Genomic DNA, 24,779 nt, shown 5'->3' with positions numbered 1-24,779 from the left:
CACCAGAAGCAGGTTGGGCGGGCAGTTAAAAATGAGCAGGGTACTCACCTGCCTGAGTTGCCTCTAGAGCTACAACTGGCGCCCACAGCTCACTGATAATATAAAAAGAGAGGCCGCCAGACCAGTTTAACATGGTCCTGTCACTGAACTGTTTAGTCAGTGGAACATGAACTGCACCTGGATCATGTCACTGCTCAGGGGTGATCCAGTTTCCAGTTCCGAAGAAGGGTCACTGACCCGAAACATTAACTCTGCTTCTCTTTCCACAGATGCTGCAAGACCTGCTGAGTGGTTCCAGCATTTCTTGTTTTTATACCAGTTTCCAGGTCCTTGTGTCCCATAGGGTATTTGATCATCCGAGCTTATGCCTAATCCTACACTTTGCAAGCTCATTACTAACAAGATAATTCATCAGTTCCTTTCTAAATTGGTTCATTAATACAGCATCAACTGCCATTGATGGAATCCATCATTGCATGAAAACAAGTGTCATTTTTTCATCTTACTTGAAGTGTGTTGATGTTAAATCTGTGTCCTCCAGTTCCACATTCCATAAGGGGAAATTTTAACTCTCCCCAAATGTGGGAAAGGAGTAGCGAAGCAGTTAAAATGTGGCCACTCCATTTAGCACTCTGTTTTTGCTGATTCCTCATTTTAATGCAACTGGTTTTGCCGGTGGGAGCCTCATTAACAAATACAAATCGGGATTCCATGATGTAATGGGATCCAGATGGCACCTAATCTGTTACTGAATTTTTTTCCCTATTCGTTCATGGGATGTAGGCATTGCTGGAAAGGCCAGGATTTGTTGCCCACCCTAATTGCCCTTGACAACTGACAGGTTTGCTAGGCCATTTCAGAAGGCAGTTAAGAATCAACCACATTGCTGTGGGTCTGGAGTCACATGTAGGCCAGACCAGGTAAGGATGGCAGATTTCCTTCCCTAATGTACATTGGTGAACCAGATGGGTTTTTGCAACAATCGATAGTTTCATGGCACCATTACTGAGATTAGTTTTCAATTGCAGATTTGTACTTATTAACTGAGTTTTTTAACTTAAAAAGTTGAATTTAATTTCCATCAACTACCATGATGGGATTTGAACCTGTGTCCCCAGGCCATTAGCCTGGGTCACTGGATTACTTGTTCAGTGACATTACCACTTTGTCATTGTCTCCCCTGTGACATCAGTTCTGGCTGCCCCACCAAGTAAAATTGCCGAGAAGTCAGTGACTCTCCCTATGGTATGTTTAAGACAACTTGCCTTAGTGGGGTTAGGAAGAGCAGGAGTGCTCCTTCGGACCTCACAAGAAAAGTTCATGGAACTGCAGCCCCTGGCTCCCCACTTCCACCCAGCTGCAAGACCATCCCAACTCCCCCCTCCACTCGTCCACCCTTCCCGCACCCCGCCCCCCCCCCCCCGCCATCCCCCCGAAGTCTGGACTCGCCTTGCTGCTGCCAACCTCCTGTTGCTGCAGTGGTCTGTGCAATCTTTGGCTCTTTCTGCTGGCTAGCTGCTACTTTCTGCCTGAAATGAGTGAGCAGCTGACTAGCAGAATCACTGAGGCCTGGCAGTTAAAATTTGCTGAGCCTCCAGCTAAGACTCCCACGTACGATTGCTGTCAGATCCCACCGGCTTCCCAAGCAGGAGTTAAAATTGGCCCAATGATCGAAGGCCACATTTATGCTGCAGCTACCTATCTGACACAGATAGCTGCACAATTGATTCCATCCTGATAGAACCCAATTTCTGCCTTTGAAACAGTTCTCAGCACCAGCATGTGCCAAGCTCACTCCTACCTATTATATTTTAATTAATTTGAGAATGTAAGAAAGAGGCTCTTTTTTAACTTCAATGATTTGCGTTCCAGTTTGCCTATGGAAGTTGTTGCTGTTATGGCAGAACAAAAACTAACAGGCAGAGCTGCAGTTTCCTTTCACGAGGTTCTTTCACGTTAGTCACTTTGTTGAAGTAAATGAACAGAGACATAAACAGTTTTTATACATTGGGAAGTGAGACCTAGATGACAGTAAATTGCAGCACCATTGGCCTATTTATCCTCAAATTGGGCTCTGCACCTTTTAATGAACTTACCTAATGACTCAGTATTGAGAGATAACATGGCTGTACACTTCCTCTCTGTTCAGCTGTGCACATTATCACCTGCCGACATAACTCAAGTTATCAAAGTGATCAAAAGGAATCTTTCATGACCTATCTATTTTTCTACAGACTATCTGTCATTTAGGGCTGGAAAACCTGTTGGGATGGCTTCCCAATACTGTCTCATCTCCAGCTGACTTTCTCATGGGCAGGCTGCCAGGGAAATTGGCAGCCTGCTCTACAAAGGTGGGTCGCCAATAGCTCCAATTAAGGCCCCAATCAAAGGCCATTATCCCACGCTGATGGAACTTTCCCAGCATCGGATGGGCCCCCGCTGAGCCTGGAGCTCGTAAACTGCATGGAGGCAGCCTCCCGGTGGCAGGTTGGAGGACCATTGGTGCCTCCAGGCAAGGACCTAATGACAGAGCCACAAGACTCAATGGCTACAGCCGTGACTGCATTCATTCCTGTAGGGCAATTCCCTCTCCACACTGATGTCCCTAACACCTCTGGGCTTTTTCTTTTATACATGTTCAGCAGACATCTGAGAGCACCTCCATTTTGACATGCCTTCATGCTCAACTACCTGCCCTTCCTGGTGGGGCTTTCAGCCGTCCACTGCTACAGGCCCTCTCATTAGGCCTCCCCATCATGACCCCTCCTGCTGTCCTTAATTGGTCGGGGAACACAGAGGCATCCAATTGGGAGTCCACATCACATAAAGTTTCTCCCTTAGGGGCACTGAAGCCGTATGCGGGCTCGGGACCTACTTATAGTCCCAATGTCAGGGTTCCAATGCCCGTGGGGAAATTTCATCCCTTTTGTAACTTAATGACTGTCTCCAATTCAGACTCAGCTATTTAAAATAAATCAAAGTGTAGAAATTATTGTTGCTGGTATGAGCAGTATAATAAAATAGCTTTGTTAATGTCTGCTTTCAAATGTTGAACAGAGGAATGTCATGCAACACATTGAGAACATTTTTAACCGGCCTCCTAGGTATAAAACTGGTACTGCGGATTGGCATTCTGTTCTGCGAACCTGCCAATTTTTACTTCCGTTAATTTCACTTCACAGAACTGGTTGTTTGTCTTTGAGGAAAATTGAATATCTACCCCATTGAGTATTTAGCTGCTCAAATTGACAACAGTACTTTCAAACAAAGATTTAAAAATTGTACATCTGCGACACAGCCCTATCTCCTGGAATCATGCTTGTCATTTTTGTCTGAATTTGGGTGGGGTGCTGAAAATTCTTCAAATCTGGCTTCACTTGTTACCTGTAATTACAATAACTTGCTTTCACATGCAGCTACGTGACCTTGAGATGTATCTGTAGTGTTTGAGTGATCTGAGTTTGATGGTTTTGCTCTGTGTTCACTGCTTTGATTGCTTAAGCCTCTGGGTGGAGCTAGAGAGAGCAGAAGCTTCCAGAAATCAGACATTTTGGATCTGTCTCATTGAACAGAGGCTACTGTTAAGACATGTGCCGAAATTTGTCAGACCTTAATAGTTATAGTTAATGTGCTTTAAATGAACCAGTTGGTTCTCTAACACAAGCTTTTTTTAAATTTCCAAAATATACTTTATTCATAAAAATCTGTAAAAATTACATTGCCAAACAGTTTCCAAACAGCACCAAAAAATACAAACATTGCAAGGGAGATCAGTTTCCTTCAATACTGTCATGAGTTTCTTCCCAACCCTTCCGTTTCACAATTGTCATGTCAATTACAGTTTTACATTTACAGCAATTCAGAATATTAACGATACAGTTTGAGGGGTTTCCCATGGGTCCAGCCCCTCAGTTCAGCTTGGTGGGGGAACCTTACACTGTGGTCTTTCCCCATCGAGCCTTTGCTGCGGCTGCCCCAAGCTTTAGTGCGTCCCTCAGCACGTAGTCCTGGACCTTGGAATGTGCCAGTCTGCAACATTCGGTGGTGGACAACTCTTTGCGCTGGAAGACCAGCAGGTTTCGGGCAGACCAAAGGGCGTCTTTCACCGAATTGATAGTTTGATGTTTGTCTCGGTGTGCGTCCCTGGGAACAGCCCGTAGAGCACAGACTCCTGTGTTACAGAGCTGCTTGGGATGAACCTTGACAAAACCCACTGCATCTCTTTCCACACCTGCTTTGCAAAGGCACATTCCAGGAGGAGGTGGGCGACCGTCTCTTCCCCACCACAGCCAACGCGGGGGCACTGTGCGGAGGGGGCGAGACTTCGGGTGTGCATGAAGGATCTGACGGGGAGGGCCCTTCTCACCAACACAAGCGTGATATCTGTATTGCTCAGAGTTAAATTGGATATTGAAATTAAACCCATAGCCCAGCATACAGATAAGAGTATCCTGATACTCAATTAGCTCACACTGACTGGAAACTTTCACTGAATGATAAATCACATCAAAGAGCTCAGCAATTGACTCTGTTGCTAAATAGATTGGCTAATGTGAAACAGCCATATTAACAAGGGACTTCCCATGTTTGATTCCTATTTTATACCGAATTAGTTGTTGTAGTTGATGCTCGCGCATCAACACTAACAGAATTTCTTATCCACAGCTATTACATAAGTTTCTAAATTCACTTGAAAAAGCCCTTCAAAACACTCCTGCAGGGGATGCAGAGACGAAGTGGGCCCACATCAGAGACGCCATCAATGACTCAGCAGTGACCACCTTTGGCAGACTGGTTTCAATCTCACTTTGAAGAGCTGGAACCTGTCATAGCCACTAAGCGCACTGCACTGTTGAACTACAAGAAAGCCCCCAGCGAGTTAACATCCGTAGCACTTAAAGTAGCCAGAAGTGCTGCACAAAGAACAGCCAGGTGCTGTGCAAATGACTACTGGCAACACCTATGCAGCCGTATTCAGCTGGCCCCCGACACCGGAAACATCAGAGGAGGGTATGATGGCATTAAGAGAGCTTTTGGGCCTACCATCAAGAAGATCGCCCCCCTCAAGTCTAAATCGGGAAATGATCACTGACCAATGCAAGCAAATGGACCGCTGGGGGGAGCACTACCTAGAACTGTACTCCAGGGAAAATGTTGTCACTGATACCGCCCTCAATGCAGCCCAGTATCTGCCAGTCATGGATGAGCTGGATGAACAGCCAACAAAATCAGAACTTAGTGATGCCATTGATTTTCTAGCCAGTGGAAAAGCCCCTGGGAAGGACGGTGCCAAGCCTGCTATACTGTCAGCACTCCATGAACTGCTTTGCCTGTGCTGGGATGAGGGAGCAGTACCACAGGACATGCGCAATGCCAATATCATCACCCTCTATAAGAACAAGGGTGACCGCGGTGACTGCAACAACTACCGTGGCATCTCCCTGCTTAGCATAGTGGGGAAGTCTTCGCTCTGGTCGATTTAAACAGACTCCAGAAGCTGGCTGAGCGTGTCTACCCTGAGGCACAGTGCGGCTTTCGAGCAGAGAAATCCATCATTGACATGCTGTTCTCCCTTCGCCAGCTCAGGAGAAATGCCGCGAACAACAGATGCCCCTCTACGTTGCCTTCATAGATCTCACCAAAGCCTTTGACCTCGTCAGCAGGCATGGTCTCTTCAGACTACTAGAAAAGATCGGATGTCCACCAAAGCTACTAAGTATCATCACCTCATTCCATGACAATATGAAAGGCACAATTCAGCATAGCGGCGCCTCATCAGCCTCTTTTCCTATCCGGAGTGGCGTGAAACAGGGCTGTGTTCTCACACCCACACTGTTTGGGATCTTCTTCTCACTGCTGCTCTCACATGTGTTCAAGTCTTCAGAAGAAGGAATTTTCCTCCACACAGGATCAGGTGGCAGGTTGTTCAACCTTGCCCGTCTTAGAGAGAAGACCAAAGTACGGAAAGTCCTCATCAGGGAACTCCTCTTTGCTGACGATGCTGCATCAACATCCCACACAGAAGAGTGTCTGCAGAGACTCATCGACAGGCTTGCAGCTGCCTGCAATGAATTTGGCCTAACCATCAGCCTCAAGAAAACGAACATCATGGAACGGGACGTCAGAAATGCTCCATCCGTCAATATCGGCGACCACGCTCTGGAAGTGGTTCAAGAGTTCACCTACCTAGGCTCAACTATCACCAGTAACCTGTCTCTCAATGCAGAAATCAACAAGCGCATGGGAAAGGCGTCCGCTGCTATGTCCAGACTGGCCGAGAGGGTGTGGAGAAATGGCGCACTGACACGGAACACAAAAGTCCTAGTGTTTCAAGCCTGTGTCCTCAGTACCTTGCTCTATGGCAGCGAGGCCTAGACAACGTATGTCAGCCAAGAGCGACGTCTCAACTCATTTCATCTTCGCTGCCTCCGGAGAATCCTTGGCATCAGGTGGCAGGACCGTATCTCCAACGCAGAAGTCCTCGAGGCGGCCAACATCCCCAGCATATACACCCTACTGAGCCAGCGGTGCTTGAGATGGCTTGGCCATGTGAGCCGCAAGGAAGATGGCAGGATCCCCAAGGACACATTGTACAGCGAGCTCGTCACTGGTATCAGACCAACGGCCATCCATGTCTCTACTTTAAAGATGTCTGCAAACGCAACATGAAGTCCTGTGACATTGACCACAAGTCGTGGGAGTCAGTTGCCAGTGATCGCTAGAGCTGGCGGACAGCTATAAAGGCGGGGCTGAAGAGTGGCGAGTCGAAGAGACTTAGCAGTTGGCAGGAAAAAAGACAGAGGTGCAAGGAGAGAGCCAACTGTGTAACAGCCCCGACAACCAATTTTATCGGCAGCGCCTGTGGAAGAGTCTGTCACTCTAGAAATGGCCTTTATAGCCACTCCAGGTGCTGCTCCACAAACCACTGACCACCTCTAGGTGCTTACCCATTGTCTCGAGACAAGGAGGCCAAAGAAGAAGAGAAGAAGAAGTGTTCTAGGCTAGAGGAGTAGCAGTTAGGAAAGTAAAAATCATCTTGGGTTTCTGTTTTTGATCACTATCCAGTGACATCAGCTGGAAAGTGTATATATGTGGCTGTTAGATTAGTATCAAATCACATTCTGTTGTGACACTCCCCATGGTAGAATATCCAGTGACATTCAATCTAATGTGAAGAATACTGCCACTAGTGGAATGGTACCCCAGCAGGAATCCACTTTCAGGAGATTGAGCCTGGGGTGGGGAGGGCAGGGACGTTGGAAAGATAAACTAAAAAAAAGTGCACCAAGCACCTTCTGGCAAATAGGCATAGTAGCCTTATTTGTGAAGTTCACACACCTCACTGGCATATTCATAGAGAAAATTGTTTGATCAGCATAGTTTGGCAACAGAAGTGAAAAGCTGAGGATAAAGACCATGCAAATGAACCATATTGAAATGAATAGTAACAGTATATTTCTTGGCAGTGGTTCACAAAGTGTTCTTAGAAAGAACACAGTTACAAGTTCAGCATTACCTTTATAGTACCTGAGGTCACTTTGACCTGATTGCCCTCCAGATTGTAAACAAGAATAAATCTCCAGATTTTTCATTAATCTGCGTAAAGGTTCTGCCCAAAACTATTTTATCTTAACTGAAGAAAGGATGATAGAAATTAACGATCCTTTTGTTTCTTTAAAAACAGACTCTATCTAGAATTGCTTGGGATTAATCTTCTTCCTTATAGCATCACATGGCAGTTACTGTATTAAAATGGAGAAAATTGTTTTAGTGCCCAAAAGTGTCCAAGAAACAGAAGCAGCCTAATTAATCAATATTTGCTAACTAGTTTTAGTTAATCAAGCCAATGTTCTTTCTGTCAAAAGTACATGACCAATTTTAGGTCATCTGTGTTTGAAGTCTAACATCCGACCTAGATTTACCGTTGAGAGGAAACCTTTTCCTCTGGTCGGGGAGTCCAGAACAAGGAGGCATGACCTTAAAATTAGAGCTCGGCTATTCAGGGGTGCTGTCAGGAAGCACTTTTTCACACGTGTAGAAGAAATCTGGAACACTCGCCCTCAAAAAGCCAAAGGGAGTGGTAATGGGACAAGTAAAGAAACAAAAGATTGTCTCGAGGAGGTGTGAATGGCAGAATGATGAACAGCTGCCATTCAATAGCAAAAACAGGAGGTAGATTTTTATTAGGTAAGGTTTTTGAGAAGTACAGAACCAAGTCGGGTAGATAGAGTTATGATCCAGATCAGCCATGATCTAATTGAATGGCAGAACAGGTTTGAGGGAGTGAATGGCCTACTCCTGTTCTACACAATTTTCAGTTCAGCTCCCAGTATCCTATGTGACCTGTAAAGTTTTTACTTTCTCGATGTGAACATAGCATGGCCAATTCTCCAAGTTTATGCTATGAGCAGGGAAACTCTGCCACCAGCCATGCATATTGAACAAATGTGGGTCCACTGCCCATGATTTCTATCAATTATTCCTAAGGAATGCAAAATCGAGTGCAATGTACCCACTAATTCCCAATAAGCTAGGCCAGTGGGTGAGGCTTCCTGCGGGAAGCTTAAACCCAGAATGGTGGCCCTCATACATTACGTGACTGTCAGAATAGAATCATTCAGCTTGATGTCTGCTATCCTTATGACATCATTTTGCTGATACATTGTATGACACCCATATTTGCAGGGGAATGAAGAGTGGAAAAATGGCACCAGCCGAGACCAAAACTTCTTTGCACAGCCATGGCTCCTGACACCCATGTAGCAGCTATAGGCAGAAGCAGTGTGCCCATGCAGCAAAACTCACACTATAACCAGAATTATTATCAAAGAGTGTTTCATATATCTGAACCAACTGGGGCAGCCTTACCCTGCAGAAAGGAAGACTGGTGTACTAGGCTTTTGGAGGTGGTGCTCAAGGAGTGATGCAAGTACACCTGTTATTAAGGAAAACCACATGTGCCATGTAACTCTGCCCAAACTATCTTGTCCTACACTTTCATAGTTCTTCAGGTAGCATCTGTTGCCATCCTGTGCTGGGCTTTTCCTATATCCTAACCAACGATAAAACAATACTCAGCACAATGTTCATGAAAGTTGGCAAATTGAGTTGGCATGGCGGTATTCATTGGTGCTTGTGTTTTATTGCAGAAGTGAGATTTTCTCTTGAAATCACTGCTGGTGCTGTTAAAACATCTGTCGTGAAGCAGTGTTTGTCTACAGGTAACAATTGTGCTTTGAGATGCTTAGCTGGAATCTTCAGGCAAAGGATTAGAAGCTACACAACCACAAAAACTGGCTACATCAACAGTCAGCCTCCTATCACATAGCTCTCATATGAGTGGCATTGGAAAATACTGCTTTCAGACAAATCAGACAAAATAAGCCATTCAGACTATTTGCAGCTAAGTCTTTCAGACTGGTTCCCTGCCTCTTAAGTGGTGAGGGGCTAGAAGTCAAAATTGTAATCTTGATACTGCAAGTTCATTTACACATGGTAACATTAAGCACAGGAATTAGGACTTTGCCATCCCAGGGAGAATGTGCACCATTATCTATAATGGTGGGAAACAGTGCTCAGTAGTTTGGGTTGAGGGCTACTCAGTTTTCAGCATGTAATAGTTTATTGAATCAAACCAGACACACAAGCACTTTTAGATGACTGGCATTCATCATGCCTTGAGGGTACAGACTTCCCTGTATTGGTCTGCCCCTCTATCATGCTTTCAGTGTTGGATTCTGCTTCTGTACTTTACTGGGACAGCAGAACAGCAGCCATTAACCCAACAGCAGATTTTTAGACCTGCACTTTCCTGGGTGCCTGCTGACATTAGCTGTCTGCAGGTTGTGGTGTTTTATGGCCTGGATTTTATGTGGCCCCCTGAAACGGGATCAGAGGTGGGGGGGTGGGGGTCATGGAGTATTGCATTGGCTGGCGGGGGTGGGGGGTGGTGCAGTGGGGAGGAGGGCCCATTGCTTCCCCTTTCACCAAGCGATCTTCCCAGTGGTGGGATAGGTTGATGATGGCCTTCCTGCCCAGAGGCCAATTGAGGCCCTTAAGTGGCCTATTAATGGCCAATTAAGGGCCTCTTCCCGCCGCCGCTGGAATCTTACCAGCAGTGGTGGGGGGGGGGGGGGGGGGGAGCTCTACAACGTGAGGAGGACACTGAGGTGCCTTCCCCATAGGCTTGGGGGAGGGTCCCTCCTTCATGGGCAATTTGTGGCCCACGGAGGACCCCCTCCAGGAATCACTTTACACCTCCCCGCCCTCCCCGGGACTCCCCTCCCCTGGACTGAATGACCACCCCTCCCCGGGGTCTTCTGAACTGACCTCAGCGACCCTGCCTTACCTATCTTAGGTTCGACAATCAGTGGTTTGGGTTGAGGGCTGCTCAGTTGAGGGCTGCTCAGTTTCAGCATGCAAATAGTTTCTTGAATCAAACCAGACACACAAACCGAGGCTTCTGCAGTACCAGCCATGGCCACTGCTCCTGGTGACACTCCTGATACTGCTGAGCTGCCAGCCTGCTGATTGGCCAGCAGCTTCTGGCGGCGGGGTGCTCGTCTTTAAAGGGACAGGGATGCCAGGGCTGGAAAATTGGAGGTTAAATGACCGGAGGATTGCTCTGGGGGTGGGAGACGGGGTGTGAGGAGGTCAAGGCGGGGTTCCCCCTGCCTTTTCATCCCGGCACCGGGAGCCCCGCCTCCAACACAAAATCCAGCCCTGAGTGTAGCAGACAACTTAACCAAACTCAGTCTCACATCTGCAGATAGCTGCCAGTCTATTAAGTATGATTGTATTTTGTTTCCACCACAGTCTTAGCTAAATGTGGGGGGGGGGGGGGGGGAATAAAAGCAGCATTATACACAGAGATTTCACTCGCACAATTGCTCTTTAAAATCAAACTTTTATTTTGTCACTTACTTACAGAGTTGACAGGCAGCTCTGATAGATCCAACATCTAGAAATCAGTGGGCATTCAGATATGCTGGATTCACCCCATAATACAGCCTCGAGGGGGTGCATCAGTGGCTCTTGTTAATTTAGGCAAGCCGTCTTGTGTTCCTCTGATAACTTCATCGTGCACTCCAATTTGGTATCCTTTGATTTAGGGGATGTTGTATTGCTCTCTTTTAAGTATGGGACAGAATTCCCTCTGTTTTGCCAATAGACTAAAAGAGCAATATTGCAGATAAATCAACAGGAATAAATTGTTCCAAAAGGTATCCCAGTTTGTCCATGAATAGTGCTTCAATAGAAATTTCTAGGCTATAGTAACCAACGCATTGTTCTCCTCCCTCGCTCTGTGTCAACATGTGTCCTTTGCAGTATGGGACATTGGACTTCAGCTGCCTAAGCCCCAAGCTTTGGAATTCCCTCCCTAAAACTCTATGCCCCTCTCCCTTCCATTAAGGTGCTCCTTAAAACCTACATTTTTGACCAAGCATTTGGTCATACATAGATACATACAGCACTGAAATAGGCCCTTCAGCCCACTGAGTCTGTGCTGACCAACAACCACCTATTTATACTAATCCTACATTAATCCCATATTCCCTACCACGTCCCCACAATTCTCCTACCACCTACCTACACTAGGGGCAATTTACCAATCAACCTACAAGTCTTCAGCTGTGGGAGGAAACCAGAGCACCCAGCAGAAACCCACACACTCACAGGGAGAACTTGCAAACTCCACACAGGCAGTACCCAGAACTGAACTCAGGTTGCTGGAGCTGTGAGGCTGTGGTGCTAACCATTGCACACTGTGCCACCATTATCTGCCGTAGTGTCTCCATGTGGCTTGGTGTCATTGCTTGATAATTGGGATGTTTGCTATGTTAAAGGTTCTATATAAATGCTGTGTTCTACACTGGAGAGTACAGTTACTGAACCACTGGGGGAGGTTGTCAGCTTCTATTACCTGTGTAATTGTCTCATAGCACCCAATGTACTTATGTTGCTGCTTCAAAGAAAATAGTTACAAACATAAAAATATGAAATTGTAAGGAAAAGTAATTCCAACTTGCATTTTGGAAGACATTCTCAAAGTGTTGTGAAATGAGATGGCACATGATCTGGAAAACAAGATGAAGAGAAAATAAACACAATACATTTGAAATTCTCTGTATGACAAGTGACAGTGAGGAGAAGCAGCTACAGCTTCGTCAGTTCTTTTGGGCCTCCTTATCTCGAGAGACAATGGATACGCGCCTGGAGGTGGTCAGTGGTTTGTGAAGCAGCGCCTGGAGTGGCTATAAAGGCCAATTCTGGAAAACAAGATGAAGAGAAAATAAACACAATACATTTGAAATTCTCTGTATGACAAGTGACAGTGAGGAGAAGCAGCTACAGCTTCGTCAGTGGTTCTCCTATTACAGGTGGAGGTAGATAATGTTACCAATAGAGTTATCCAGTTTCTACAGGAGAGGCACCCTGACCAAGGATCTGTCATCTGGTAATAAATACAAATCAAGAGAGAAGGCACAACACCTCGCCAGTAAAAGAAGAACAGATCTCTAATAGCTATATCACTGTTGGTGTAACAATGGCAGCATTAATATTTCATCTCATGTTATGGGAATGTGAGGGTGAATTTTGAACTTGCTGCCTGGGTCTAAAACTAGCATTGTGGATTGACCATAAAATCAATAGAAATAAAAATTGTGCAGTTACTAGTACAAGTGGCTGATCTGCAATGCCAGTTTTCTGCCTAAGTCAAGGTTAAAACCATCCCTGTGAAGTTGTGACATTTGATCCTTTCTTTTAGACCATAATATCATTAAATGTCTAAGCCTCTTCATATAATCACATGACGTGCTGTGTACTTTAGGCATGCATATTTAGACCTACTTATCTATTGGTAGAAAACAAATAGGTATTTGTTTGGTCAATTCTTTGATTCACAGTTTGACACAATGAAGATTGTGTTTCTGCACATTTTTTCTGTAGTATATTCATTGTAACATTGAAACTTGAAGTGCTGTATCATGAATGGTAGAAAAGACTTCTGGCATCAGTGTTGTGTAGATACCCATCTGAATCTAAAGTCAGGCTGAGAGTACAATGAACTTACTGCTTAGTGATTTGATGTATACCGCTTGTGAGCCCACTAGATCTGATTGCTTTTATAAGTGTTAAATATTTAGAACTGGCAAAATAAAGTCTTGCGGGAGGGGGTCATTTAATAGGAAAACACACATGGATTTTTGTCCCAGCAAGGACAAAAGTTTATATTTGCAAACTGATCTTTGGTTGTAAATAGGACTCACTTACAGATAGATTAATCTGCATAATGTATGGCAGCCAGTACAGTAGGAGAGTACAGCCTCTTAATGTGACCCTTTGTGACCTGCCATATTTATTTGCCCAGTTCTTCCTCTCATCTGGCAGCACATGAAAGTGGAAGGATTGATTTAAATGTGGCAGAAGCAACATTTCCCAAGAATGCTAAAGAATAATATGATGCTACTGGAGGTGGTCCTACTACCTGAGGCAGAGCTCTTTGAGTATTATATATTTGACAGTAACTTTATTTAGACATTAACTAAGGTGTATGGAAATTTCAGGAACTCGTACTCCACAATTCCCTGAGAACTCAATGGATAAATGCACTGTCTGGTGTAGCGTTGAGCGATACTGACCAATGAATTAAAGATTCAGTTCCTTGTCAATGCTGAATTAGCTATCCTATATGGGTGGCATTGGATGATATCAATATGAGATGATATTTCAATTATCCTCAAAAGTTAGTGAGAATCCCATTTCTTATCACTACCCAATAAGTCCTTTGGAATAAAAACAGAAAGTGATAGAAATACTCAGCAGGTCTGGCAGCATCTGTCGAGAGAGAAGTCCTATTGGAAAGTGGACATGTGTGTAGATGTCAGGTGATGCCATGATTAGATCCAACTGCGATGTTGCCGTGCCCCCAATGCCAGAATCACCTACCAACACTAATTGTCTAAACTCTTATCAGCAGAATTCGGTGAGATACTAGAGCTTCTGCCCAAGTCACCTCCTTCAGGATAGGTCTGAAGAAGGTCCTTTGGATCCTTTAATTCTATTTACCCAGAACACCAGAGCTACCATTTCTCCCCATTCAACTTGTCCAAACTACTGATCACCATAAATGTAAAGATTATCTTCCTGGTATCTGTCCCAGTTTGCCCTTCGTAACACCAGTGCAGGAATGAAAAGGTGATTTAAAAAGTTCTGTGTTTTTGAAAATTAAAAAAGTTGTTCTACTGACTACCAAATATTAATTGTAACTTAGTAGCAATGTGGCAATTAGTTCTAACTGATGTTGAGTACAATTAATTACATCTGTTTTCTAAGCACAGCAAATTTGAACTATGCCGTACGTATGATCTTATAATTGAGCACAACAATCTGTGTGAGTGCTTGTGGGGCTGACTTGTCATTGCAAGAGTCATGCTGGTTTTGAATGTATAATTTATGACTAGCAGGAATATAGTAGGTTTGCAGGCAGCCAGACGAATTAGAAGCTTCAAAGTAGGTGGGTTAGTCTAATTATCAAAGGACTTTCACAAGCATGCAGGTAAGGAAAATATAACAATTTAAAGTATCTTGATTGCACTTTGAAAATTAAGATGATAGAAATAATTAATTGTAGATAAGAAGATTCAAAATATCGTGAAGTGTTTCAGATTTAGATGTTTCTGTATTTGGAAACGGTATGTAGATATAACTGCATGTATTATTAGCCGCGTAGTAAGCAATGGATTTCATTCAACTGGTGCGCCAGGTATGTTGTTCTTTGAAATAGTAATCTTTCCAATAGCTAGAAAAATAGAATTAAAGCTTTCCAGTCATTCTGAGTTTGTTCAATAACATAATTTTCTTAGTAGTCGGCTGTATCTTGAATCAGCACCAGTTATGGAATATGAATCATCTTATGGTTTTGTAATCGTTTATTCACTGTATCTATGCCCTACAGTTTTATTTCACAAGGATTTTACATGGTTCAATGATTAGTCAGCTATCAACACTTAAACTGCACCAAGTGTAACTGCCTACGCTCATTAATAATTAGCTGTTCTTGCATCAATGAATCTGCAACGAGTCACCAAAAATATTCTTCTTGTGAACGCATAATGCTTAATAAACTTTTGTCTATTTCTCAAATAATTTTTCTCCAACTCTACAACATAATTTTCCAGTCCTCTTTTCTGGGAATAAAAATTACCTAACCAAAAGTCACAAGGAAATGTCGCAGTCAGTAAATATTCTTTGAAAAATTATTGGGGAAAATAGTGGAAAAACAATTAGTTTTAGTCTGTGAATTTTACTTTACACTGGCTGTGTGTATACTTTTCAGGACAAAGCATATCTTGCCGAGCTGTACACAGCAGAGATACAGCAGAGAACTGAGTCTGTGTATATGTCTTAACAATTATAAAACGCTCTTGTGCTTTTTTTGAAACTAACAATGGGAATAATAGGTACTGACAAAGACTTCTGAAATTGATAGTATATCACAGACTGAATAAAGTGAACTCATTGATCCCCTCATACTGTGTCTGATTAAAATTACAGGTTACTGTAGTGAGAGGTACAGAGTGGATGTTAGACTTCATTGAACTATAATAAATACAAGAACTGTATCAACCCATTGTATGCTGGCAGTAAATTGACACCACAACCCTTGTCACAAAATCTTCTTATCTGCTAAAATGTAGTTTCCATTTGCACTCAGTATATTTAGCTACTCAGCAAATATTTGTGAATATGCAACAATATAATTGTGGAGAAGCTCTTCTTTAGATTTCAAGTGTTTCAATCAGACAGCTGAATTCTATTGACTTATTAAGTCAATGGGCTATTGAAATCTAGATTATCTGACTGATCAGATGGATAAATTTCTGGCACTGTGTCGTTCAAACCAGTTAAGTTTCAAGTTCCCTCCTTGAGTTAATCTGATAACTGATTTGAGCTGGGGTGATGGTAGGAGCAATTCAGTTGGTTTCTGCATCTCCAGCAAAGTATAGGAGCAAATCAGACAAGGTTCTTGCTTCTAGTTGTGGTCCAGTGATATTTATTTACTGTGAAGTAGATGCATGGATATCAGATGAGCATATTGTCAGGCTTGGCTGTAATGCCCCTTTGATCAAATAGCCTGCTGAATCTTAGTAACAAGGTGTATGTGACAAACATCCTCTTGAGCAATGTATTGGAGGGTTACTACAGCATTTCTCACTAGAAGAGTATCCACCATAGATTAAGTTCCTGTAATCTTGTGGTATTTTCATCACAAATTTAACTTCTCAGCAAGGACACCATCATGCATCCTCTAAACAGAGAATCCTAATCTTTGATGTCAGCCACAGAAATCACTGCCAACAAAAAAATTCCCTCTACGTGGCAACTGCAGGTCAGATATAATTTTTATACTTCTGCACTGCTTGATAGGCTGTTGGATACTTATTCAAGAGCAGCCTTCAAAAGGGAATTGGATAAATACTTGAAAGAGAAAAAAAATGCAGATATATGGGGAAGAGTGGAGGAGTGGATTGCACTTTAAAAGAGTAAGTGCAGACTCTGGGCCGAATGAACATAAGAAATAGGAGCAGGAATAGACCATACAGCCCCTTGAACCTGCACTGCCATTCAATATGATTGTGGCTGACCTTCTGTCTCAACTCCACTTTCCCACCCACTCCCTTATCCCTTGATTCCCTGAGAGACCAAAAGTCTGTCTATCTCAGTCTTGAATATACTCAAAAATGGAGCATCCACAACCCTCTGGAGTAGAGAATTTCAAAGATTCACAACACTTTGAGTGAAGAGTTTTCTCCTCATCTCAGTCCTAAATGATTGGCCCCTCATCCTGAGACTGTGCCCCCGTGTTCTAGATTCCTCAGCCAGGGGAAACAACCTCTCAGTGTCTACCCTGTCAAACACCTTCAGAATCTGAGAAGTGAGGTCAGAATCAGAGCTCAGGTGAGAATGACTGCCCTTGACATCAAGACAGACCGAATATGGTATCAAGGAGCCCTAACAAAACTGGCCCTAACAAAACTGGAGTCAATGGCAATCAGGGGGAAAACTCTCCACTGGTTGGAGTCATACCTAGCACAAAGGAAGATAGTTGTGGTTGTTGGAGGTCAATAATCTCAGTCCCAGGACATTACTGCAGGAGTTCCTCAGGGCAATGTCCTAGGCCCAAACATCTTCAGCTACTTCATCAATGACCTTCCCTTCATCATAAGGTCAGAAGTGGGGATGTTTGCTCATGATTGTACAATGTTCAGCACTATTCGTGACTCCTCAGATATTGAAGCAGTCAGTGTCCATATGCAGCAAGACCTGGACAACATCCAGGCTGGTCCAGAAGGTTTGAACACATGGGATCCAGGGTGATCTAGCAAATTGGATACAAAATTGGCTTGGTGATAGGAGGCAGAGGGTGGGGGTAGTGGAGGGTTGTTTTTCAGATTGGAGGCTGGTGACCTGTGGTGTGCTGCAGGGATAGGTGCTGGGCCCTCTGTTGTTTGTCATATATATTAATGACTTGGATGTGAATGTAAGGGGCATGATTAGTAAGTTTGCAGATGACACCAAAATTGGTGGTATAGTGGACAGTGAAGAAGGTTGTCGAAGGTTACAACAGGATATAGATCAACTGGGAAAGTGGGCAAGGGATTGGCAAATGGAATTTAATGCAGACAAGTGTGAAGTGATGCATTTTGGGAAGTTAAACCAGGGCAGGATATATACAGTGAATGGCAGGGCCCTGGGGAGTGTTGTTGAGCAGAGAGACCTTGGGGTGCAAGTACATAGTTCCCTGAAAGTGGCAACACAGGTAGATAGGGTGGTGAAGAAGACATATGGCATGCTTGCCTTCATTGGCCAAGGCATTGAGTACAAGAGTTGAGATGTTATGTTGCAGTTGTACATAACGTTGCTTAGGCCGAATTTAGAGTACTATGTGCAGTTCTGGTCGCCGCACTACAGGAAAGATGTGATTAAGCTAGAGAGGGTGCAGAAAAGATTCACAAGGATGTTGCCGGTTTGGAGGGCTTGCGTTATAAAGAGAGATTGGATAGGCTGGGTCTGTTTTCCCTGGAACGAAGGAGGTTGAGAGGGGTCATGATAGAGGTATATAAAATTATGAAAGGCATAGATAGGGTAGATAGCCAGAGTCTGTTTCCCATGGTATGGGTGACTAAAACTAGAGGGCATAGATTTAAGTTGAGAGGGAGGAGGTTGAAAGGGAATCAAAGGGGTAAATTTTTCACACAAAGAATAGTGGGTATCTGGAATGAGCTGCCTGAGGAGGTGGTGGAGGCAAGAACAGTAGCGACATTTAAGAGGCATCTGGACAGGCACTTGAATGAGCAAGGCATAGAGGGATATGGAATTAATGCAGGCAGGTGGGATTAGTATAGATAGGCATTATGGTCGGCATGGACGCGGTGGGCTGAAGGGCCTGTTTCTATGCTGTACGACTCTATGACTCTATAAGTGGCAAGTAACATTCATGCCACACAAGTGCCAGGCAATGACCATCTCAAACAAGAGACAATCTAACCATCTCCCTTTGATGTTCATTACCATAACTGAATCCCCCATGATCAACATCCTGGGGCTCACCATTGACCAAAAACTGAACTGGACCAGCCACATAAATACTGTGGCTACTAGAGCAGGTCAGAGGCTAGGAATCCTGTGGCGAGTAACTCACCTTCTGAGTCCCCAAAGCCTGTCCAACATCTACAAGGCACAAGTCAGGAGTGTGATGGAATACTCTTCACTTGCCTGGATGGGTGCAGCTCTAACAAGACTCAAGAAGCTTGACACCATTGAGGACGAAGCAGCCCGCTTGATTGGCATTCCATCCACCACCTTCAACATTCACTCCCTCCACCATGAATGCACAGTGGCAACAATGGACACTATCGACAAGAGGCACTGCAGCAACTTACCAAAACTCCTTCGACAGCACCTTCCAAATGCGTGACCTCCAACACCTGGAAGGACAAGGGCAGGAGGTGCATGGGAACACCACCACCTGCAGGTTCCTCTCCAAGCCACACACCATCCTGACTTGGAACTATATCGCCGTTCCTTCACTGTCGCTGGGTCAAAATCCTGGAACTCCCTTCCCAACAGCACTGTTGGTGTACCTACACCCCATGGACTGCAGCGGTTCAAGAAGGCAACTCACCACCACCTTCTCAAGGGCAATGCCCACATCCCCCGAATGAACACATTTTTAAAAAAGCATACTTTAATAAATAGAAGCAAACTTTAGGCTCACCGCCTTCCCACACCAACTGAAAAGCAAACAGACCCTTCATTACCCAATTGGATGATCCTCGATTGGCAGTCAAATAACCTTTTCCCCATGCTCAATAATTTTATGACTAGTTAAAAGAAATTAAAAAGAAACAATAGTCTCTATGATTTTTCTTGTGTATTTCTCGCAGCAGTTTCCTGGAGATTAGTCTATAATTCCAGGGCACTCTAGTACAATCCTAGGGGGTTGACAACCCTAGTTACCAGTGAAGTGTTAAGAGCCCATCAATGAAGGGGAATCCATGTTTGGGCAGTTGATAACATTGCAAAGGCCCTCAGGTAAATGTTATCAAGTCCTGGGTCAGGAATTGCCTTAAAAGATGTTTCTTTTCTGTCCTTGCTTAATATGGTGCACTTCCAGCTGGAAATGTGTACATGCTTCCTGCCCGCCATACTGGGGCTTCAGTAGTCCAAGAAACAGGCACTGCACGGATTAATTTCTAGGCTAATAACAGCAACAACAATCGTTAAAAACATGCAAATTACATCAACATTACCTACTCAAATCTCACAAAAACTGGAAGAGCTTCAACCCTGGTCATGGGCTCTTTGCCATTTTACTAAATGTTTATAAATAAAACAATTCAATATGTTTTACCATAGTGCGTGCAATTCTCTCTTGTGTTACAAAGTGTTTAGTGGACAGAAACAGGCCATTCGGCCCAGCAAGTGCATGCTGATGTTCATGTTCCACAAGAGTTTCCTCCCACCCTTCCCCATCAACATATCCTTCTATTTCTTTCTCTCGCATGTGCTTATCTAGCTTTCACTAATATAACATAAATGTTATTTGCCTCAACTACGTTTTGTGGTAGTAAGTTCCACATTTTAACTGCTTTCTGGGTAAAGAAACTTCTCCTGCATTTCCTAATGCATTTATTAGTGACTATCTCTTCAGGCTACTAGAAAAGATTGGATGCCCACCAAAGCTACTAAGTATCATCACCTCATTCCATGACAATATGAAAGGCACAATTCAACATGGTGGCTCCTCATCAGAGCCCTTTCCTATCCTGAGTGGCGTGAAACAGGGCTGTGTTCTCGCGCCCACACTTTTTGGGATTTTCTTCTCCCTGCTGCTTTCACATCTCACACTGAAGAGTGCCTGAAGTGTCTCATCAACAGGTTTGCAGCTGCCTGCAATGAATTTGGCCTAACCATCAGCCTCAAGAAAAGGAACATCATGGGGCAGGACGTCAGAAATGCTCCATCCATCAATATTGGCGACCACGCTCTGGAAGTGGTTCAAGAGTTCACCTACCTAGGCTCAACTATCACCAGTAACCTGTCTCTAGATGCAGAAATCAACAAGCGCATGGGAAAGGCTTCCACTGCTATGTCCAGACTGGCCAAGAGAGTGTGGGAAAATGGCGCACTGACACGGAACACAAAAGTCCGAGTGTATCAGCCTGTGTCCTCAGTACCTTGCTCTATGGCAGCGAGGCCTGGACAACGTATGTCAGCCAAGAGCGACGTCTCAATTCATTCCATCTTCGCTGCCTCCGGAGAATACTTGGCATCAGGTGGCAGGACCGTATCTCCAACACAGAAGTCCTTGAGGCGGCCAACATCCCCAGCTTATACACACTACTGAGTCAGCGGCACTTGAGATGGCTTGGCCATGTGAGCCGCATGGAAGATGGCAGGATCCCCAAGGACACATTGTACAGCGAGCTCGCCACTGGTATCAGACCCATCGGCCGTCCATGTCTCCGCTTTAAAGATGTCTGCAAACGAGACATGAAATCCTGTGACATTGATCACAAGTCGTGGGAGTCAGTTGCCAGCGTTCGCCAGAGCTGGCGGGCAGCCATAAAGGCGGGGCTAAAGTGTGGCGAGTCGAAGAGACTTAGCAGTTGGCAGGAAAAAAGACAGAGGCGCAAGGGGAGAGCCAACTGTGTAACAGCCCTGACAAACAAATTTCTCTGCAGCACCAGTGGAAGAGCCTGTCACTCTAGAATTGGCCTTTATAGCCACTCCAGGCGCTGCTTCACAAACCTCTGACCACCTCCAGGCACTTATCCATTGTCTGTCGAGATAAGGAGGCCAAAGAAGATCTCACATTTATGGCCTCTAGTTCTGGTCTCAACCACAAATGAAAATATCTCTTCTACATTCTCCTTATCAAATGCTTTCATAATCTTAAAAGACCCCTCTCTCCATCAGGTTACGCCTCAGTCTTTATTTTGAAGAGTAAAGAGCCCCAGCCTGATTAAACTTTCCTGAAATGTATAACCTCTCAGTTCTGGTATCTTTCTAGTAAATACTTTTTGCACTTTCTCCTAGTGCAGAGGTCAGCAACTTTTTTTTACCTGAAGAGCCTTTTTAAATAAATTTGCCAATAATAAAACTATTGGGAGCTGCAAGGCAAAATTTCAGCATTTCTAAACCAAATAATTGGCAAATTGCCAAGTGTCTCTGGTAGAATGCAAAATTTGCATATATAGATTAGATTAGAGATACAGCACTGAAACAGGCCCTTCGGCCCACCGAGTCTGTGCCGAACATCAACCACCCATTTATACTAATCCTACACTCATCCCATATTCCTACCAAACATCCCCACCTGTCCCTATATTTCCCTACCACCTACCTATACTAGTGACAATTTATAATGGCCAATTTACCTATCAACCTGCAAGTCTTTTGGCTTGTGGGAGGAAACCGGAGCAACCGGAGAAAACCCATGCAGACACAGGGAGAACTTGCAAACTCCACACAGGCAGTACCCGGAATCGAACCCGGGTCCCTGGAGCTGTGAGGCTGCGGTGCTAACCACTGCGCCACTGTGCCGCCCTAAATATAGTAAAATACATATATTGAATTTATGTATCAATAGAAAAAAAAATTGAAATTAAAATAGACCTAACTGAATTATCATGTTTTTTGACATTTTGTTTAATTTTGACAGTAAAGTCATCTTTAAAATAAACTATAACTTAAAATGCAGAGAAGTAAGACCATTTTTTTCAGCTACTTATTCTCGTGATAAAAACAAGTTTCTAATAGCACATTCAGAATAATTTATTGTCTCAGCTGTAAAATAGCAACAATAATGGTAACAACCATAAAACCTGTTCCTCGAACTGAAAGCATTATCTATAACTATTGTCATGAAGGTGCTTCCATTATTAATATTTCTGAGGACTCGTGTTTAAAAGATTGTAAAAGTTAGTTCATTTGAGAGACTGAGGAGATGAGGGATTTGTTTTTTTAAAAGGTTACTGGAAGGACACTTTGGATTTTTTAAAAAAAACATTTACTGGAAGAGACAATGCAGTTAAATAAACATAAGGAACCTTGCAGGCTATTGGAGTTATTTACAGAGAGGTCACATGTCTAAGTTTATGGTGGTCAGGGGTTTTGGTTCTCTGATTTGGCATGTGGACTGTTTGAATGTCAGTTGGGGTGTAGTCTGCTAAGAGAGAAGTCATCCAACTCATCCTTTTCCACCTGTTTTGAAAAATCTTCTGAGAATCCAGTGTGATAGCTGAAACCTTAGACGGAGTAATTTTCCAGAAAAGCCTGCAAGACTATTCCTCAAAGTTGCCTGAACAGAACTGCTCCAGAAAGATCCCAGTGTCAGCATGGACACCAGACCATAATGCCATCTAGAATGTTCTATATCTTATCCTTTTTCTTCAAGAATTAGCAATAACTTGGCCAAAGTATTTTTCTTAAAGTTGATCTCTGCAGAGCCAGTTTTTTCATTTTTCTTTTATTTTTTTTCTCTTTAACCAGTGTGTGTGTGTATGTGTGAGGTTATTTTAGAAGGGTGTATATATTTACTTTGATATTTCAACCTGTGTGTTACTGCTTTGCATCTTTATTGAATAAGTCTTGTTTCATAATAAATCAATAATTTTGTTGTTTATTAAAGAAAGCTGGTTGGCAGATTTTTATTCTGAAACTAATATAAAGTATATAATTAGCCATATTGGTAACTGGGTAAAACATTTAAATATATGTTGTGACCTGTGGAGAAGTGGAACTAGAAAAGACAGTGCATTTCTCCAACCTCGGTCGTAACGCCGTCGTGGGTAGCTCTACCACTCGAACAGGTTTATTTAGAGCATGATGTTCTTTGTTAAAATAATCATTTGAAACCATAAAGTGCAGCATAATGATTAGCTTTTTATCCCCACATTAAAAATACGGCTCTTACTTTTCTTGACTATTTTTTCATGTTATGTGATCCAACTGGAAAAGGTTGGGATCCGCAAATGAGATGCGACAGAGCTGCTTGCCAGCTGACCCCTGTCCTAGTTCCTTGATATAATTTTTACAATATGGAGACCAGAACTGTGGACAGTACTCCAAGTGTGGTCTAACCAAGCGTCTATACAAGTTTAGCATAAACTGCTGTTCAGTTCTCTCCGTTTAGAAGTGAACCCCAGTGTTTGGTTTGCTATTTTGTGACCTTATTAACATGTGTCACTACTTTTAGTGATTGCTGTATCTTTACCCTAGACCCCTTAGTTCTTCTACCCTGTTTAGGCACTTATTTTCCAAGCAGAATGTGGCCTTCTTTATTCTTTCTACCTCACACTTACCTATATTGAAGGTCATTTGCTAATTATGCACTTATTTCAGCAAGTTTATTAACAAATTCCTGTCTTTAGTCGCAGTATTCCTCTATATTAACTACACTTCGCTGTTTTGGTGTCATCTGCAAATTTATCATATTTACAATTCCCAAGTTCAAATCGTTTCTGTAAATGGTGAACATCAGTGGTTTCAGCACAGGTCCTCGTGGAGCACCACATCCCACTATTTGCCAACCTGAGTAACTACCTTTACTCTCTGTTTTCTGTTTTGTCACCGGCTTGCTGTCCATTCTGCTACTTGTCCCTGACTCCACATGATTTAGATTAGATTAGATTAGATTAGAACTGTGCAACAGCCCCAACAAACAAATTTCTCTGCAGCACCTGTGGAAGAGCCTGTCACTCCAGAATTGGCCTTTATAGCCACTCCAGGCGCTGCTTCACAAACCACTGACCACCTCCAGGCGCGTATCCATTGTCTCTCGAGATAAGGAGGCCCAAAAGAAGAGATTAGATTAGAGATACAGCACTGAAACAGGCCCTTCGGCCCACCGAGTCTGTGCCGACCATCAACCACCCATTTATACTAATCCTACACTAATCCCATATTCCTACCAAACATCCCCACCTGTCCCTATATTTCCCTACCACCTACCTACACTAGTGACAATTTATAACGGCCAATTTACCTACCAACCTGCAAGTCTTTTGGCTTGTGGGAGGAAACCGGAGCACCCGGAGAAAACCCACGCAGACACAGGGAGAACTTGCAAACTCCACACAGGCAGTACCCAGAATCGAACCCGGGTCCCTGGAGCTGTGAGGCTGCAGTGCTAACCACTGCGCCACTGTGCCGCCCTTATTTAACTACATTTAACTACATTAACTACATTAAACTACTTATTTAATCTT

At 43.7% G+C, this 24,779-nt stretch overlaps 1 protein-coding gene across 5 annotated transcripts in view; it reads left to right on the top strand.

The window, feature by feature from the left end:
* The window catches only part of wdr95 (WD40 repeat domain 95), a 226,868-nt gene that overhangs the window by 12,069 nt on the left and 190,020 nt on the right, over positions 1 to 24,779 (top strand). The window contains exon 1 of one of the 5 annotated variants that reach the window (XM_068033525.1): positions 14,507 to 14,560. The exons of the other annotated variants lie outside the window; for them this stretch is intronic. Within the exon in view, the coding sequence (XP_067889626.1) occupies positions 14,555 to 14,560 (6 nt within the window). The 5' untranslated portion in view covers positions 14,507 to 14,554. Of the gene's footprint in view, positions 1 to 14,506; positions 14,561 to 24,779 lie in introns of those variants that run through there. 5 annotated transcript variants of the gene reach the window in all.

Source organism: Heterodontus francisci, chromosome 6, assembly GCF_036365525.1.
Source record: "Heterodontus francisci isolate sHetFra1 chromosome 6, sHetFra1.hap1, whole genome shotgun sequence".
NCBI classification, from domain to species: domain Eukaryota; kingdom Metazoa; phylum Chordata; class Chondrichthyes; order Heterodontiformes; family Heterodontidae; genus Heterodontus; species Heterodontus francisci.
This window is presented reverse-complemented; position numbering and strand designations above follow the sequence as displayed.